The 17,093-nt window shown below is 41.4% G+C and overlaps 1 protein-coding gene across 1 annotated transcript; it reads right to left on the bottom strand.

The window, feature by feature from the left end:
- Positions 1-5,431: 5,431 nt before the first annotated feature.
- LOC138189255 (uncharacterized) lies at positions 5,432-10,942 on the bottom strand. The gene is made up of 2 exons (XM_069131387.1): positions 10,078-10,942; positions 5,432-9,288 (listed from the first exon to the last, which is right to left on the bottom strand). The coding sequence occupies exons 1-2, from the start codon at positions 10,940-10,942 to the stop codon at positions 5,432-5,434; spliced, it is 4,722 nt and encodes a 1,573-aa protein (XP_068987488.1).
- Between the last annotated feature and the right edge of the window lie 6,151 nt (positions 10,943-17,093).

The following is a 17,093-nucleotide window of genomic DNA, read 5'->3' as shown; positions in this document are numbered from 1 at the left end:
TGCCTTCAAAATGGACAAAAGTAATCGAACAAAACGGCGCATATTTAATCTAAATCGAATAATCTTGACTATGTTAATTTCATCGTCGAAATAAAGCGAAAAAGCGCTCAGAACTTTTTACTTCACCTAATATTAATTTATAACATTTAAACTGTTAATTTATAACATTTAAACCATTAATTTACAGCATTTAATGTGTTATTTTATACATTTAAGCCATTAATTTATAACATTTAAGCTATTAATTTATAACATTTAAGCCATTAATTTCTAACTTTTGAACTGTTATTTTATACATTTTGCCAATAATTTATAACATTTAAACTATTAATTTATATCATCTAAGCCATTAAATTATAACATTTAAGCTATTAATTTACAACATCTAAGCCACTAATTTACAATATTTAAACTATTAATTTATATCATCTAAGCCATTAATTTATAATATTTAAGCCATTAATCTAAAACAATTCCTCCATTAATTCTTAACAACTATACCAATAATTTATAACCATATTCTCCCATTAATTCAAAGTAATTGTGCTCTTAATTTATAACAGTTGTACCATTAATCGGAAGCAACTCTACATTCATTGATTTAAATCAGTACCATCAATGTGAGTGAATTAATGATTTATATTGTATTATTTTATTAACGAAATCTTTCAGGTCCCTGGATTGCTATTTTATTTCTATATAGCATTATTTTTTAATTTTAAATACAGTACTTAATTTCTCATTTCACTATTTTGTATAAAAGCAGTGGTAACGCAGAGTGTAATTTTAAGAAGTAATTTTCCATGTCTGCTAAAAACCAAGGAAACAACACCATATTCATGGAATCAAGGAAGCAAGTGTAGTTTAACCGAAGGCAACGACATCTTATCTGTAGCTGCACATGAGTCATAGGACATTTCAAATAGTGTTGTTGTTTTGCCTCGGAGTACCAAAACCGTTAGATTACAAGTAATTTAAAAACAAATATACTCCGGACAAAACAATGCCGCCGCTACAATGTCGCTTTATTATAAAATAATTTTACGTCTCTGCTTCCAATGCGTAAAAACTCATATGTAAATGGGACCCGAGCGTAGTTACCTCCTCGTTTTTGGTCCCGGTAATTGGTATCGTTTTCCAAATAATAATACACCAAGTACTATTTCGAATATAAGTATTATTATTCGAAAACGATATCAAGCTAAAAACTACATGAATATAATCTGGTCTTGATCACCCAAAATAGTTTTGGTGATCTAAACTGGACTAATACCCCCCGCGGGGGCAACGTGGGACATCGTGGAACATCGCAGGACACCGTGGCATGCGAGCGTATTAGCTTTAATTAATCATAAGATAGATACCTATGTTATGTACATTGTAAGCTCATTCTGTACAAAGATACTTATCTATCTTGGAACGACAAATAAAGATCTCGTCTCTCTTGATCCCCTCGCTTACCATACTGGAAAAATTGTTCCCACGATATATCGGTTCGCGATCAGTCAGTTCTTTCAAACTGTCGCTTGGCGTACTCGCTCGCGTTTATTTCGGGTGCGTGCGGGTCAATGTGCTCTAGACAACTCTTCGGATTCGTAAGTCGCCCAAGGACAGCTCTGTCTTGGTGACTGCTCAACGTTTGCATCGGATCACGGGAGTTGTCGCCGTGCCGGTGTTGCTTGCTAATCTGTTGGGGATTCACTCGTGGATCTGCAGTCCTGTCCGATTGGTACTTGGGTACTCGATCAGAGACCACCAATTTCACGTCCTCCGTAATCCTGTTCGGCCCCGCGGGAGTGGACCCCACGGTTCAGTTGAGGTATTGCCTTCGTAATCCTTGTCAGCGGTCCCTCCCCGTGAGTGGACCCCACTGTTCAGTTGGGGCTTCGTGCCTTGGTAATCCTGTTCAGCGGTCCCTCCCTGTGAGTGGACCCCACTGTTCAGTTGGGGCCTCTTGCCTTCGTAATCCTGTTCAGCGGTCCCTCCCCGGGTTCCACTTGTTCAGTTGGAGTGTGTCAAGTTGCTGGCCTATGTGCTGGATCCACGGCTGAATTACTAGTGGATCACTGGCATCATCTGTCGGCGCCATCGACCGCGACTCGTGTAAGTTTCGAACGGCGAAACAGGAATCGAGTTACGGCCAATTCTTGGGCTTTCCGTTGAACCTCGGGGTTATCTCGTGTACGGGGGTACGTCGCGTAGGTTTGTTAGTTCTTTCGAGAGATCGCGATCTCGTCCGTTTCGGGACAGTGTCAGTAGCTTCATCTTCTTCTTTTCGTTCCAAGTTAGATAAATGTGTCTTTGATACCGAATGTTGCCAGTAGGGATGCGAATTATTGTATATTTGTACTGATCGATGTAATCGTTGTCTGGGAGATAGATGATGCGTTAAGTATGCCTTGTTCTACGTTTGTAAAGATTCATGTTAGCGCTGCGTTGGAGATATGTGTTTCGCAGTTAGACTACGAAACAACTATTTCTTTACGCAGGCCCATGGTCAAGTAGAGTCAAAACTGGACATTCTGCCAATAGGTTGAATGTCGAGATCGATGTGTAGTGTTAAATAACCCATGGGCGGGTCTCGTGCGTAGTCACCTCCTCGTGGTGAGACCTGGTAATTGGCATCGTTTTCCAAAAATTAATCAGTCGATTAATCTTTGGAAAACGATACCAAGCCAAGAACTACGCAACAGTCCAGTTTGGATCACCAAAAGCCCCTAAGATCATTTTGGATGATCTACACTGGACTGCACTATTAATTTATGACATTTAAGCCATTAATTTACAATATTTACGTCATGAATTTACAACAATAAGTCACAAATTCATAACATTTAAGCTATTAATTTTTACATTTATACCATTAATTCCTAACATTCAAACTATTAATTTATAACACTTAAGCTATTAATTTATAACATTTAAGCAAATAATTAACAACGATTAAACTATTAATTTATAACAATTGAAACATTAATTGGCACATTTAAAACATTAATTTATAAGAATCAAACCATTCCTCGAGGAATCAGTAAGTCTCGCGCTAATAGTCCAATACATCGGTAGATTTAACGAAGAAATACGTAACCGCGATTACAGCCAATTAGATCATATTATTTGCTACATAATTAATAACTGTATCACTTACAGCGTTGCAGGCGGTATTGAAGAAATAAAGCCATTTTATGTTACAACTATAACGAGTAAATTTAATCGTTTAACTCGTGAAGAAATAAAAAGGTACCTGACTTCTAAATAAGCATTAAATAAGAATCTTAAATATCGCAAACAGTGATGTAGGTGTTACTCAAGAAAAAAGAACGTTTTATTTTTTAATTAGCACGAGTAAATGAACGAATATCGATATTATAATATAACGCTTAATATGAATTTTATCTGTCTGATTATTTAATAGCTTAACTTATTTCACAGTAACGTCATCGACTGCCCTTAGGCTCTTTTCCCTTTTTGTCCAATCTAATCGATAGTCGAAAACTAGTATCATGTAGGTGTGAATTTAGTCTTAGTTTGTAGAAACTATTAAAATGATAAAAATGGATATCGTATTAAATCGTAAATGATGCCAATTTACGATAAAAATTAAGAAATCGTTCAATTTGATTTTGTTACAATGGAAAGACCGTCTCCTGCTATGTCAAAAAATCGTTACCGTTTGATTAACAAACCGACGCCTTGTTAAGTTATATAAGGAACACGGAAGTCGCGCGCGAGCTCTTTTGTGCCTGAAATTCCGGAGAGTGAACATCGAAGAAGAACATAAATATCAGGTAAGTAAGAAAAAATATCAAACAACAACATTGTAACTAGTAATTTATAACGTCTAAACCATTAATTTACAACACTTAAGCTATTCATTTATAACATTCAAGCCATTAATTTATAACATTTAAGGAATTAATTTATAACGTCTAAACTATTAATTTATAACATTTATGCTATTAATTTATAACATTTAAGCCATTAATTTCTATCTTTTGAACTGTTATTTTATACATTTAGCCATTAATTTATAACATTTAAACTATTAATTTATATCATCTAAGCCATTAAATTATAACATTCAAGCTATTAATTTATAACATTTATACTGTTAATTTATAACATTTAAACCATTAATTTACAGCATTTAAAGTGTTATTTTATACATTTAAGCCATTAATTTATAACATTTAAGCAATTAGCTTCTAACATTTAAACTATTAATTTCTAACATTTAAGCCATTAATTTCTAACATTTAAGCAATTAATTGTCAACATCTGAGCCACTAATTTACAACATTTAAACTGTTGTTTTATACATTTAAGCTATTATTTTATAACATTTAAGCTATTAATTAACAACATCTAAGCCATTAATTTACAACATTTAAAGTGTTATTTTATACATTTAAGCTATTAATTTATAACATTTAAGCTATTAATTTATAACATTTAAGCCATTAATTTAGAATATTTACGTCATGAATTTACAACAATAAGTCACAAATTCATAACATTTATGTAAATTCGGCCAATCGCGGGGAGACGCAATCGCGAGGAGAGACGTCAACGGGAGTCGTAAATTCCCGTTACGATTATATTAATCGACACCACGAGTTGATCGATCCCCTGATTTCCGTTAAGATAATAGGGGTGATTAAGTTTATATAACACTGTGATTCACAGAATTATAAAATATATATTTCCAACACTTAAACTACACTGTTGAGTAGATACAAATCGTCAGTAACAACTTGTCGCACGAATATGAGATAGACACGAATAATAGAGCAAAGTTCGTACAGTCGAATTTCGTATGTTAGTGGACGGGAGAGTTAGATGCTACACGTCGACGTTGTTTTTCTTTCTACTAATTGTCGCCCTTAGGCTAGCACGGAAGAAAGCTCGGTGTGGGTGTGCCCTTTGCATGAAGAACGCGGATTCGTTATTCACGTTGTTCTTCAGGAAAAGTGAGGGCAACGATCCGCGATGTCGATTGGCTGTGACCCATGCTGAAACCTGAAGGAGTGAGTCGGAGTCCTCCTACCAACGTGGTTCATAAATGACCTTGCACATGGGAAAACTTAGCCTGTTCTGTTAGACAGATGTTTGGTTTTTCCTAATGGGCGCGTACCCGCTTTCTCCGCATTTTTGATTGCGCCTAATAAACCCAAGGACCTCTCTAAAAAACCAGATGTGCGTCGCAAATATTTCTAGCCTTAAGAAAACTTTCAGGACGACGGATGGAATGCAGATACATGTGTACAGAATGCAAGAGAAAGTTATGGTCGGTCCTCAGGTTTATTGAGGGTCGAAATGACGTTACGCAGGCCGTCGGCTGGCCGGTCGCGAGAGATGCAGCGCAGATGTTTTAGGCGACGTAACATCCTCCCCCCGTTGAGAGGGCACCGATCAAATTCTGCCTGTGGAGTCAGGTGCGTCGTTTGTCCATTTCCTTCGCTCCGGGTTGATGCTCGGATTCATCTGTTTCTGGTTGAATGGGTAAGGGGACCAATCTTTTGACACCACGGTCCAGGATACTCGTTGCCGTCTGCACGGTAGCGGTCCGTATGATTCCGTCGGCTCCTGGATGGACTTTGATTACGCGGCCCAAAGGCCACTGCATGGATGGGACGTTATCCTCCCTGAGGATTACGACGGTGCCTTCACGGATGTCGTGTTTTCCCTTGTCCCATTTGTTGCGGCGGGTCAGCTCGTTGAGGTACTCTCGATTCCACCTGCTCCAGAAGTACTGCTTGATCTGGTGGATGCGCTGCCAACTAGATAGCCGGCCTGATGGAACTGTCCTGAAATCACGCTCCCGTAAACTCGTTAATGTATCGCCGATTAGAAAGTGACCGGGAGTGAGGACAGGGGGATCTTTCGGATCGGACGAGATGGGAGTCAGTGGACGTGAATTGAGAATTGCTTCAATCTCAATCACAAGGGTGTTAAGGTGTTCAAAGGTCAAGAGCTCCGTGCCGACGACGCGGATGAGGTGACGTTTGAACGATTTTACGGCGGCTTCCCATAAACCGCCAAAATGTGGTGAGTTTGGGGGGTTGAAACGCCATTGTATCTGTCGGTCGGCGAGAAAATTCTGCACCTTTTCCTTGTGGTCGTCGGACTGTAATAGGGTTCGGAGTTCTTGTAATTCCCGATTAGCTCCGACGAAATTGGTGCCATTGTCGGTGAGGATGGTTGCGCAGTATCCTCTTCGGGAGATGAATCGGCGTAGAACGGCTAGGAATGCGTCGGTAGTTAGATCGCTGACTAACTCGATGTGGACGGCTTTTGTTGCTAGACATACGAATATGGCAACGTATACCTTGACTTTACTGCGGTTACGATTCCTTCTCTCTTTGATATAGAGCGGACCGCAGTAGTCGATTCCGACGTTCGTAAACGGCCGCGATTCGGTAATACGCGCCTCTGGTAAATCCCCCATCAAGTACTCTACTGGTGGAGGATTAGCTCTGCAGCAACGGACGCACCTTTTGATAGTGCGCCACACTTGGCTACGGCCGTCGATCGGCCAATAGCGTAGTCTCACGGCGTATAATGTAGCTTGTGTCCCTGTGTGGTGGTTGTTTCGATGTTCTTCGTTTATAATGATCTCGGTAATTGTCGATTTCGGCAAAATAATTGGATGCTTTTGCCTGAATGGGATAGCAGAGTTGGTCAGTCGTCCTCCGACGCGTAGTATCCCCTCTTCGTCGAGGAATGGATTTAGTGGCTGTAGTTTTCCTCCAACATCCTTGCTTCGATCTTTCTGCAGTATCCGAATCTCCGCTGCGAAGTGTCGGGATTGGATTATCTTGATCAATTTATTATGTGCGGTGGTTAATTCGTCCGTTGTTAGATGGGAGGATCGGTTCTGCTTATATTTCCATCGAAGACACCAAGAGACGACTCTTATTAGTCTTGTCCAGGATGAATATCCATGGAGGAGTGTGTTGTCGATGGTACTAGTTGTTAGACATATCGTCTTCTTTTGTTCTGGGAGTTCTCCCAGCGTCGTGGGTATCCAGATCGGCCAGTTTTCCTCTTGTTGTTTGAGCCATTCGGGTCCGTTTTTCCAGATGGTCGGGCGCAGAAATTCCTTGGGAGTCTGCACGCGGGAGATGAGATCTGCTGGATTATCGTTGGTGGGCACATGACGCCAATCGTCGATGTTTGTTTTCGTCTGGATCTCGGCTACGCGGTTCGCCACGAAGGTTTTCAACATGTGTGGCGAGGACTTGATCCACTGAAGCACTATAGTAGAATCCGTCCAATACACAGTGCGAGAAATCTTTATATTGAGGGACTTCTTTATCAAGGACATAAGTGAGGCGAGGAGTAATGCTCCGCTTAACTCGAGTCGTGGGATTGTCAACGATTTTAGTGGCGCGACCTTAGATCGAGCCGTGAGTATCTGAGTTTGTGTGTGTCCCTCCGGATTGGTGCTGCGTAGATAGACACATGCTCCGTATGCCCTTTCACTGGCGCCGCAGAAACCGTGCAGCTCTATATGATTAGCTGCCTTGATTATGGTTTTACGAGGGAACCGAATATCATTAAGCAAGGGTAGTTGGATATGATATCGATCCCATTCAGTATGCAACTCTGCTGGTAGGGATTCGTCCCAATCAATTTTTAATGCCCAGACGCGTTGAAGCAATATTTTTGCTTTGACAATCACTGGCGCGAGCAAACCAAGTGGATCATAGATTCGGGCTATCACCGAACTCATTGATCGTTTAGTGACTCGAGTGATGGTCGCTGTGGGTTCAACTGAGTAAAGGATTGCGTCTTCCTGAGAATCCCAATAAATGCCTAAAGTCTTCAACGTCTGTGACTCGCCCAATTGTAGCCTTCTATTGGTATCTCTTTCTGTTAGTCCTCGCAATATGTCCTTGTCATTGGATGCCCATTCCCGGATATGTAAGCCGGCCGATCTGAGAAGGTCTGTGAGTTCGTGTCTTACCGATAGTAATTCTTCTTTTGTGTCGGCTCCAGTGAGGGCATCGTCGACATAAAAATCGCGCTGCACAACCGCTGCTGCTCGCGGGAATCGATGTCCTTCGTCTTCTGCTAATTGTTTGAGGCATCGGAGGGCCAAGTATGGGGCAGCTGATAGTCCGAACGTCACGGTGTTAAGTTGATATGTATCGACCTCCCCGTTGGAATTACGCCATAGAATGAGTTGATATTTACGATCTTCTGGACGTACGAGGATTTGTCGATACATCTTCTCAATGTCACCCGTTAGAACATATTGATGCGACCGGAATCTCAATAGAATTTCAATTAGATCTTCCTGTAATTTAGGTCCTGTATGTAGCATGTCGTTGAGGGATACTCCGGTAGTGCTGATTGCTGATCCGTCGAAAACAACTCGGAGTTTCGTAGTATCACTCGATTCCTTTATCACGCCGTGATGAGGCAAATAATAACCGTTGGTTGTGGGAAGGTCAGGCGTGATCTTCGTCATATGACCCAAGTCTAGATACTCTTGAATCACCGCACTATACGCGGCTTCGAATTGCTTGTCGCGTTGGAATCGGCGATGGAGCGAGGCGAGTCTACTCATGGCAACGGACCTTGACGTCCCCAGCGTGGGAAGCTTCTCGTTGAATGGCAGGGCGACGACGTATCGCCCTTCCTTGTTGCGTTGGACATGGTTGCGGAAATGCTCCTCACATTGTAATTCCGCCTCTGAGAAATGCGTGGTAGGTGGTCCCTCATCGATTTCCCAAAAACGTGCGAGATCCGCTTGTAGGTCGGTGGTGGTGACGTGAAAGGAATGGATCCCCGCGCGAGCTGGCGGGCTCCCCCCGATAACCCAACCGAATCGAGTCTTTTGCAAACACAGCTCCGTATCGGTGGATTGGGATAGTTTGATCTGTCCGACACAAAAGGATGCTAAGGTTGGTCCCGAACTCAATAATATGTCGATCGGGCCTGGTCGATGAAATGCTGGGTCGGCTAATTTTATATTTTTGGGTAGCTGGATGACGGACCTATCGATTGGTTGATCTGGAACGACTGCCGATATTATTGGGATTACTAAGAACGTTACTATGCGTTTATATTTGCCATCCATAGAAACAATGGTGGCCGTGATCTGGCTCTTGGCAATTGTCGTCAAATCATCGAGGGTGCCGATTGGGACTGAACATCTCCTTCGTTTCATACCGAGGGATTTTGCGAATTTCTCACTCATGAAATTCATACTAGATCCGGTATCTAGCAATGCTCTGGCTCGGATTGGTGAGGCCCTTTTGTCTAGCACATCGATCTGTGCTGTGACCAGTAGATCGTGATGTAGTATGCCGTTTGGAGATGTATTTTCCCATTCGGTCCACCCTTTTGTAGTTTGTTGAGCTAGTCAGTTTAGCTCGGGTTGGGACTTGGATAAGGTGTGTATGGCGGTGCCCTTGGTCCGTGGGGAGCTTGACTCAGGAACTTTCGAGTCTTTAGGAGCCGAATATGTATGCTTCCGGGATGATTCGGTTGTCCGTCTGGACTTATGATACGAACGTGACTTCGATGATCCCGGGGGGGATTGTCTCTTAGATCGTTTATGCGATGAACGACTGCCCGGCGACCGACCGCTCGATGAACGACTGCGCGACGACCGACCGCTCGACGACCGACCGCTCGATGACCGACCGCTCGAGGACCGACCGCTCGATGACCGACCGCTAGACGACCGACTGCTGGACGACCGATTGCTAGATGACTGACTACTCGACGAACGTGGAATTATCTGCGTTTGCTCTCGGTGTAGGTAGGTGTTGTGTCGTTGCCCGCAGATATGACACGAACCCGCTGTGCACTGTGTCAGCGAATGTCCGCTGCCTAGGCAGTTTATACATAACGCTGCCCCTTTTACGATTTGAAAGCGTTCTACCGCCGATTTGGCTTTGAAGACCTTACAATGTCTGAGTACGTGGGGTCCGCTGCAGGTCGGGCACACTAATGTCTTGCTGGTTGTGGCAAAGGTTCGGCCGCGCGGTACGTTTTGTCGATGACGATGTTTTTTGTGGGTTGATCCTTTCGTTTCCTTTGATTTAGAAAGGAGTTGATTACCGTTTGCCCGTGTTTTCAGAAATTCCATCAGATGTTGATAGGAAGGCACGTCTTGGTTTGGCAACGTGCGCTGCCATTTACGCATGCTGGACGAAGGTAATTTCGATGCAAGCAACTCGATAATCACTATATCTGATGTTACAGGCTGCCCTAATTTTTCGAGCGCTTTCAAATTTACGCTGACGGTTTCCAGCAAATCTTCAATGGCTTCTGGAGTTTCCCTTTTTATTTCGGGATAACTGCGCAGTAATTCCCAATGACGCATACAGATCCGGAGGGCACAATTAAATTTCTCCTTCAGTGTGTTGAGCGCGATGGGATAGTTGGCCTCTGTGAGTTCTAAGGATTGTATGCTCCGTGCGGCCCGTCCAGTTATAGAGGAGCGTAGATGTTGAAACCTTTGGACGTTAGTTAAGTTCTCATTGCGATCCACTGTGGATAAGAACGTGTCGTAGAAATAGGTCCAGTTCTCGAGGGCACCGTCGAATTGAGGTAAACGGACCTCTGGCAAAGTGATTGGTCTCGTCTCCGGTTTCACGCATGGATCGCGGGTCTTTGTTGGCGAAGGGGTTACTGATGGTAGTCGGTCGAAGAGGTCCATGATCTGTACGTCAATCCTATGATGCTCTCGCAATAAAGAATCTGCACGAGCTATTTCCCCCTCATCTAACACTTCTAATTCCTCTTGCACCGCGCAGATTTTTCGCCAATTTTCGTCGAACGAATTACGGCAAGCTGTTAGATAGTTTTTGTCTACCCGTTCAGACTCTTCATATTCCTCGAGTTGACGCTTCGTGGTTGCAAATCGGCTGACTAAGGCACTTCGTCTACGCCGCAACGTGCTGATCGATTCAGCTTGAGCCATATTTGAATTTAATAATCGGAATGGGCTTACCTTAATCAAATGGACGTTGATCTAGGAATCGGTAGCTACTCGTTACAGTGCGGTGTGGGCTCGCGTATGTGCTGAGCGATGAAGGAGTTCCTTTCCGAGGGCAGCTCCTTTGGTTAGTTGCTTAAGTCGTTGGAATGTGGATTTCACGCGACACTGTATAGTCACGGGTCAATGCACTTTTTAATGGCGCAAAATCCGGCTCGAAGGACCATGTAAATTCGGCCAATCGCGGGGAGACGCAATCGCGAGGAGAGACGTCAACGGGAGTCGTTAATTCCCGTTACGATTATATTAATCGACACCACGAGTTGATCGATCCCCTGATTTCCGTTAAGATAATAGGGGTGATTAAGTTTATATAACACTGTGATTCACAGAATTATAAAATATATATTTCCAACACTTAAACTACACTGTTGAGTAGATACAAATCGTCAGTAACAACTGGTCGCACGAATATGAGATAGACACGAATAATAGAGCAAAGTTCGTACAGTCGAATTTCGTATGTTAGTGGACGGGAGAGTTAGATGCTACACGTCGACGTTGTTTTTCTTTCTACTAATTGTCGCCCTTAGGCTAGCACGGAAGAAAGCTCGGTGTGGGTGTGCCCTTTGCATGAAGAACGCGGATTCGTTATTCACGTTGTTCGTCAGGAAAAGCGAGGGCAACGATCCGCGATGTCGATTGGCTGTGACCCATGCTGAAACCTGAAGGAGTGAGTCGGAGTCCTCCTACCAACGTGGTTCATAAATGACCTTGCACATGGGAAAACTCAGCCTGTTCTGTTAGACAGATGTTTGGTTTTTCCTAATGGGCGCGTACCCGCTTTCTCCGCATTTTTGATTGCGCCTAATAAACCCAAGGACCTCTCTAAAAAACCAGATGTGCGTCGCAAATATTTCTAGCCTTAAGAAAACTTTCAGGACGACGGATGGAATGCAGATACATGTGTACAGAATGCAAGAGAAAGTTATGGTCGGTCCTCAGGTTTATTGAGGGTCGAAATGACGTTACGCAGGCCGTCGGCTGGCCGGTCGCGAGAGATGCAGCGCAGATGTTTTAGGCGACGTAACAATTTAAGCTATTAATTTTTACATTTATACCATTAATTCCTAACATTCAAACTATTAATTTATAACACTTAAGCTATTAATTTATAACATTTAAGCAAATAATTAACAACGATTAAACAATTAATTTATAACAATTGAAACATTAATTGGCACATTTAAAACATTAATTTATAAGAATCAAACCATTCCTCGGAGAATCAGTAAGTCTCGCGCTAATAGCCCAATACATCGATAGATTTAACGAAGAAATACGTAACCGCGATTACAGCCAATTAGATCATATTATTTGCTACATAATTAATAACTGTATCACGTACAGCGATGCAGAAGGTATTGAAGAAATAAAGCCATTTTATGTTACAACTATAACGAGTAAATTTAATCGTTTAACTTGTGAAGAATTAAAAAGGTACCTGACTTCTAAATAAGCATTAAATAAGAATCTTAAATATCGCAAACAGTGATGTAGGTGTTACTCAAGAAAAAAGAACGTTTTATTTTTTAATTAGCACGAGTAAATGAACGAATATCGATAATATAATATAACGCTTAATATGAATTTTATCTGCCTGATTATTTAATAGCTTAACTTATTTCACAGTAACGTCATCGACTGCCCTTAGGCTCTTTTCCCTTTTTGTCCAAACTAATCGATAGTCGAAAATTAGTATCATGTAGGTGTGAATTTAGTCTTAGTTTGTAGAAACTATTAAAATGATAAAAATGGATATCGTATTAAATCGTAAAAGATGCCAATTTACGATAAAAATTAAGAAATCGTTCAATTTGATTTTGTTACAATGGAAAAACCGTCTCCTTCTATGTCAAAAAATCGTTACCGTTTGATTAACAAACCGACGCCTTGTTAAGTTATATAAGGAACACGGAAGTCGCGCGCGAGCTCTTTTGTGCCTGAAATTCCAGAGAGTGAACATCGAAGAAGAACATAAATATCAGGTAAGTAAGAAAAAATATCAAACAACAATATTGTAACTAGTAATTTATAACGTCTAAACCATTAATTTACAACAATTAAGCTATTAATTTATAACATTCAAGCCATTAATTTATAACATTTATGGAATTAATTTATAACGTCTAAACTATTAATTTATAACATTTATGCTATTAATTTATAACATTTAAGCCATTAATTTCTAACTTTTGAACTGTTATTTTATACATTTAGCCATTAATTTATAACATTTAAACTATTAATTTATATCATCTAAGCCATTAAATTATAACATTCAAGCTATTAATTTATAACATTTAAACTGTTAATTTATAACATTTAAACCATTAATTTACAGCATTTAAAGTGTTATTTTATACATCTAAGCCATTAATTTATAACATTTAAGCAAATAATTTATAACATTTAAACTATTAATTTCTAACATTTAAGCCATTAATTTCTAACATTTAAGCAATTAATTGACAACATCTGAGCCACTAATTTACAACATTTAAACTGTTGTTTTATACATTTAAGCTATTATTTTATAACATTTAAGCTATTAATTAACAACATCTAAGCCATTAATTTACAACATTTAAAGTGTTATTTTATACATTTAAGCCATTAATTTATAACATTTAAGCTATTAATTTATAACATTTAAGCCATTAATTTCTAACTTTTGAACTGTTATTTTATACATTTAGCCATTAATTTATAACATTTAAACTATTAATTTATATCATCAAAGCCATTAAATTATAACATTTAAGCTATTAATTTACAACATCTAAGCCACTAATTTACAATATTTAAACTATTAATTTATATCATCTAAGCCATTAATTTATAATATTTAAGCCATTAATCTAAAACAATTCCTCCATTAATTCTTAACAACTATACCAATAATTTATAACCATATTCTCCCATTAATTCAAAGTAATTGTGCTCTTAATTTATAACAGTTGTACCATTAATCGGAAGCAACTCTACATTCATTGATTTAAATCAGTACCATCAATGTGAGTGAATTAATGATTTATATTGTATTATTTTATTAACGAAATCTTTCAGGTCCCTGGATTGCTATTTTATTTCTATATAGCATTATTTTTTAATTTTAAATACAGTACTTAATTTCTCATTTCACTATTTTGTATAAAAGCAGTGGTAGCAGAGTGTAATTTTAAGATGTAATTTTTCCATGTCTGCTAAAAACCAAGGAAAACAACACCATATTCATGGAATCAAGGAAGCAAGTGTAGTTTAACCGAAGGCAACGACATCTTATCTGTAGCTGCACATGAGTCATAGGACATTTCAAATAGTGTTGTTGTATTGCCTCGGAGTACCAAAACGTTAGATTACAAGTAATTTAAAAACAAATAAACTCCGGACAAAACAATGCCGCCGCTTACACTGTCGCTTTATTATAAAATAATTTTACATCTCTGCTTCCAATGCGTAAAAACTCATATGTAAATGGGACCCGAGCGTAGTTACCTCCTCGTGGTGGGTCCCGGTAATTGGTATCGTTTTCCAAATAATAATACACCAAGTACTACTTCGAATATTAGTATTATTATTCGAAAACGATATCAAGCTAAAAACTACTTGAATATAGTCTGGTCTTGATCACCCAAAATAGTTTTGGTGATCTAAACTGGACTAATACCCCCCCGCGGGGGCAACGTGGGACATCGTGGGACATCGCAGGACACCGTGGGATGCGAGCGTATTAGCTTTAATTAATCATAAGGTAGATACCTATGTTATGTACATTGTAAGCTCATTCTGTACAAAGATACTTATTTATCTTGGAACGACAAATAAAGATCTCGTCTCTCTTGATCCCCTCGCTTACCATACTGGAAAAATTGTTCCCACGATATATCGGTTCGCGATCACTCAGTTCTTTCAAACTGTCGCGTGGCGTACTCGCTCGCGTGTATTTCGGGTGCGTGCGGGTCAATGTGCTCTAGACAACTCTTCGGATTCGTAAGTCGCCCAAGGACAGCTCTGTCTTGGTGACTGCTCAACGTTTGCATCGGATCACGGGAGTTGTCGTCGTGGCGGTGATGCTTGCTAATCTGTTGGGGATTCAGTCGTGGATCTGCAGTCCTGTCCGATTGGTACTTCGGTACTCGGTCAGGGACCAGCAATTTCACGTCCTCCGTAATCCTGTTCGGCCCCGCGGGAGTGGACCCCACTGTTCAGTTGAGGTATTGCCTTCGTAATCCTGTTCAGCGGTCCCTCCCCGTGAGTGGACCCCACTGTTCAGTTGGGGCCTCGTGCCTCGGTAATCCTGTTCAGCGGTCCCTCCCTTTGAGTGGACCCCACTGTTCAGTTGGGGCCTCTTGCCTTCGTAATCCTGTTCAGCGGTCCCTCCCCGGGTTCCACTTGTTCAGTTGGAGTGTGTCAAGTTGCTGGCCTATGTGCTGGATCCACGGCTGAATTACTAGTGGATCACTGGCATCATCTGTCGGCGCCATCGACCGCGACTCGTGTAAGTTTCGAACGGCGAAACAGGAATCGAGTTACGGCCAATTCTTGGGCTTTCCGTTGAACCTCGGAGTTATCTCGTGTACGGGGGTACGTCGCGTAGGTTTGTTAGTTCTTTCGAGAGATCGCGATCTCGTCCGTTTCGGGACAGTGTCAGTAGCTTCATCTTCTTCTTTTCGTTCCAAGTTAGATAAATGTGTCTTTGATACCGAATGTTGCCAGTAGGGATGCGAATTATTGTATATTTGTACTGATCGATGTAATCGTTTTGTGGGAGATAGATGATGCGTTACGTATGCCTTGTTCTACGTTTGTAAAGATTCATGTTAGCGCTGCGTTGGAGATATGTGTTTCGCAGTTAGACTACGAAACAACTATTTCTTTACGCAGGCCCATGGTCAAGTAGTGTCAAAACTGGACATTCTGCCAATAGGTTGAGTGTCGAGATCGATGTGTAGTGTTAAATAACCCATGGGCGGGTCTCGTGCGTAGTCACCTCCTCGTGGTGAGACCTGGTAATTGGTATCGTTTTCCAAATAATAATACACCAAGTACTATTTCGAATATTAGTATTATTATTCGAAAACGATATCAAGCTAAAAACTACTTGAATATAGTCTGGTCTTGATCACCCAAAATAGTTTTGGTGATCTAAACTGGACTAATACCCCCCCGCGGGGGCAACGTGGGACATCGTGGGACATCGCAGGACACCGTGGGATGCGAGCGTATTAGCTTTAATTAATCATAAGATAGATACCTATGTTATGTACATTGTAAGCTCATTCTGTACAAAGATACTTATCTATCTTGGAACGACAAATAAAGATCTCGTCTCTCTTGATCCCCTCGCTTACCATACTGGAAAAATTGTTCCCACGATATATCGGTTCGCGATCACTCAGTTCTTTCAAACTGTCGCGTGGCGTACTCGCTCGCGTGTATTTCGGGTGCGTGCGGGTCAATGTGCTCTAGACAACTCTTCGGATTCGTAAGTCGCCCAAGGACAGCTCTGTCTTGGTGACTGCTCAACGTTTGCATCGGATCACGGGAGTTGTCGTCGTGGCGGTGATGCTTGCTAATCTGTTGGGGATTCAGTCGTGGATCTGCAGTCCTGTCCGATTGGTACTTCGGTACTCGGTCAGGGACCAGCAATTTCACGTCCTCCGTAATCCTGTTCGGCCCCGCGGGAGTGGACCCCACTGTTCAGTTGAGGTATTGCCTTCGTAATCCTGTTCAGCGGTCCCTCCCCGTGAGTGGACCCCACTGTTCAGTTGGGGCCTCGTGCCTTGGTAATCCTGTTCAGCGGTCCCTCCCCGGGTTCCACTTGTTCAGTTGGAGTGTGTCAAGTTGCTGGCCTATGTGCTGGATCCACGGCTGAATTACTAGTGGATCACTGGCATCATCTGTCGGCGCCATCGACCGCGACTCGTGTAAGTTTCGAACGGCGAAACAGGAATCGAGTTACGGCCAATTCTTGGGCTTTCCGTTGAACCTTGGGGTTATCTCGTGTACGGGGGTACGTCGCGTAGGTTTGTTAGTTCTTTCGAGAGATCGCGATCTCGTCCGTTTCATGACA

The sequence above is a fragment of the Bombus flavifrons genome, unplaced genomic scaffold (genome assembly GCF_040668555.2).
Source record: "Bombus flavifrons isolate JBK064 unplaced genomic scaffold, iyBomFlav1_principal scaffold0022, whole genome shotgun sequence".
NCBI classification, from domain to species: domain Eukaryota; kingdom Metazoa; phylum Arthropoda; class Insecta; order Hymenoptera; family Apidae; genus Bombus; species Bombus flavifrons.
Note: the sequence above shows the minus strand (reverse complement) of the source record. Positions and strands in the feature narration are given on the sequence as shown.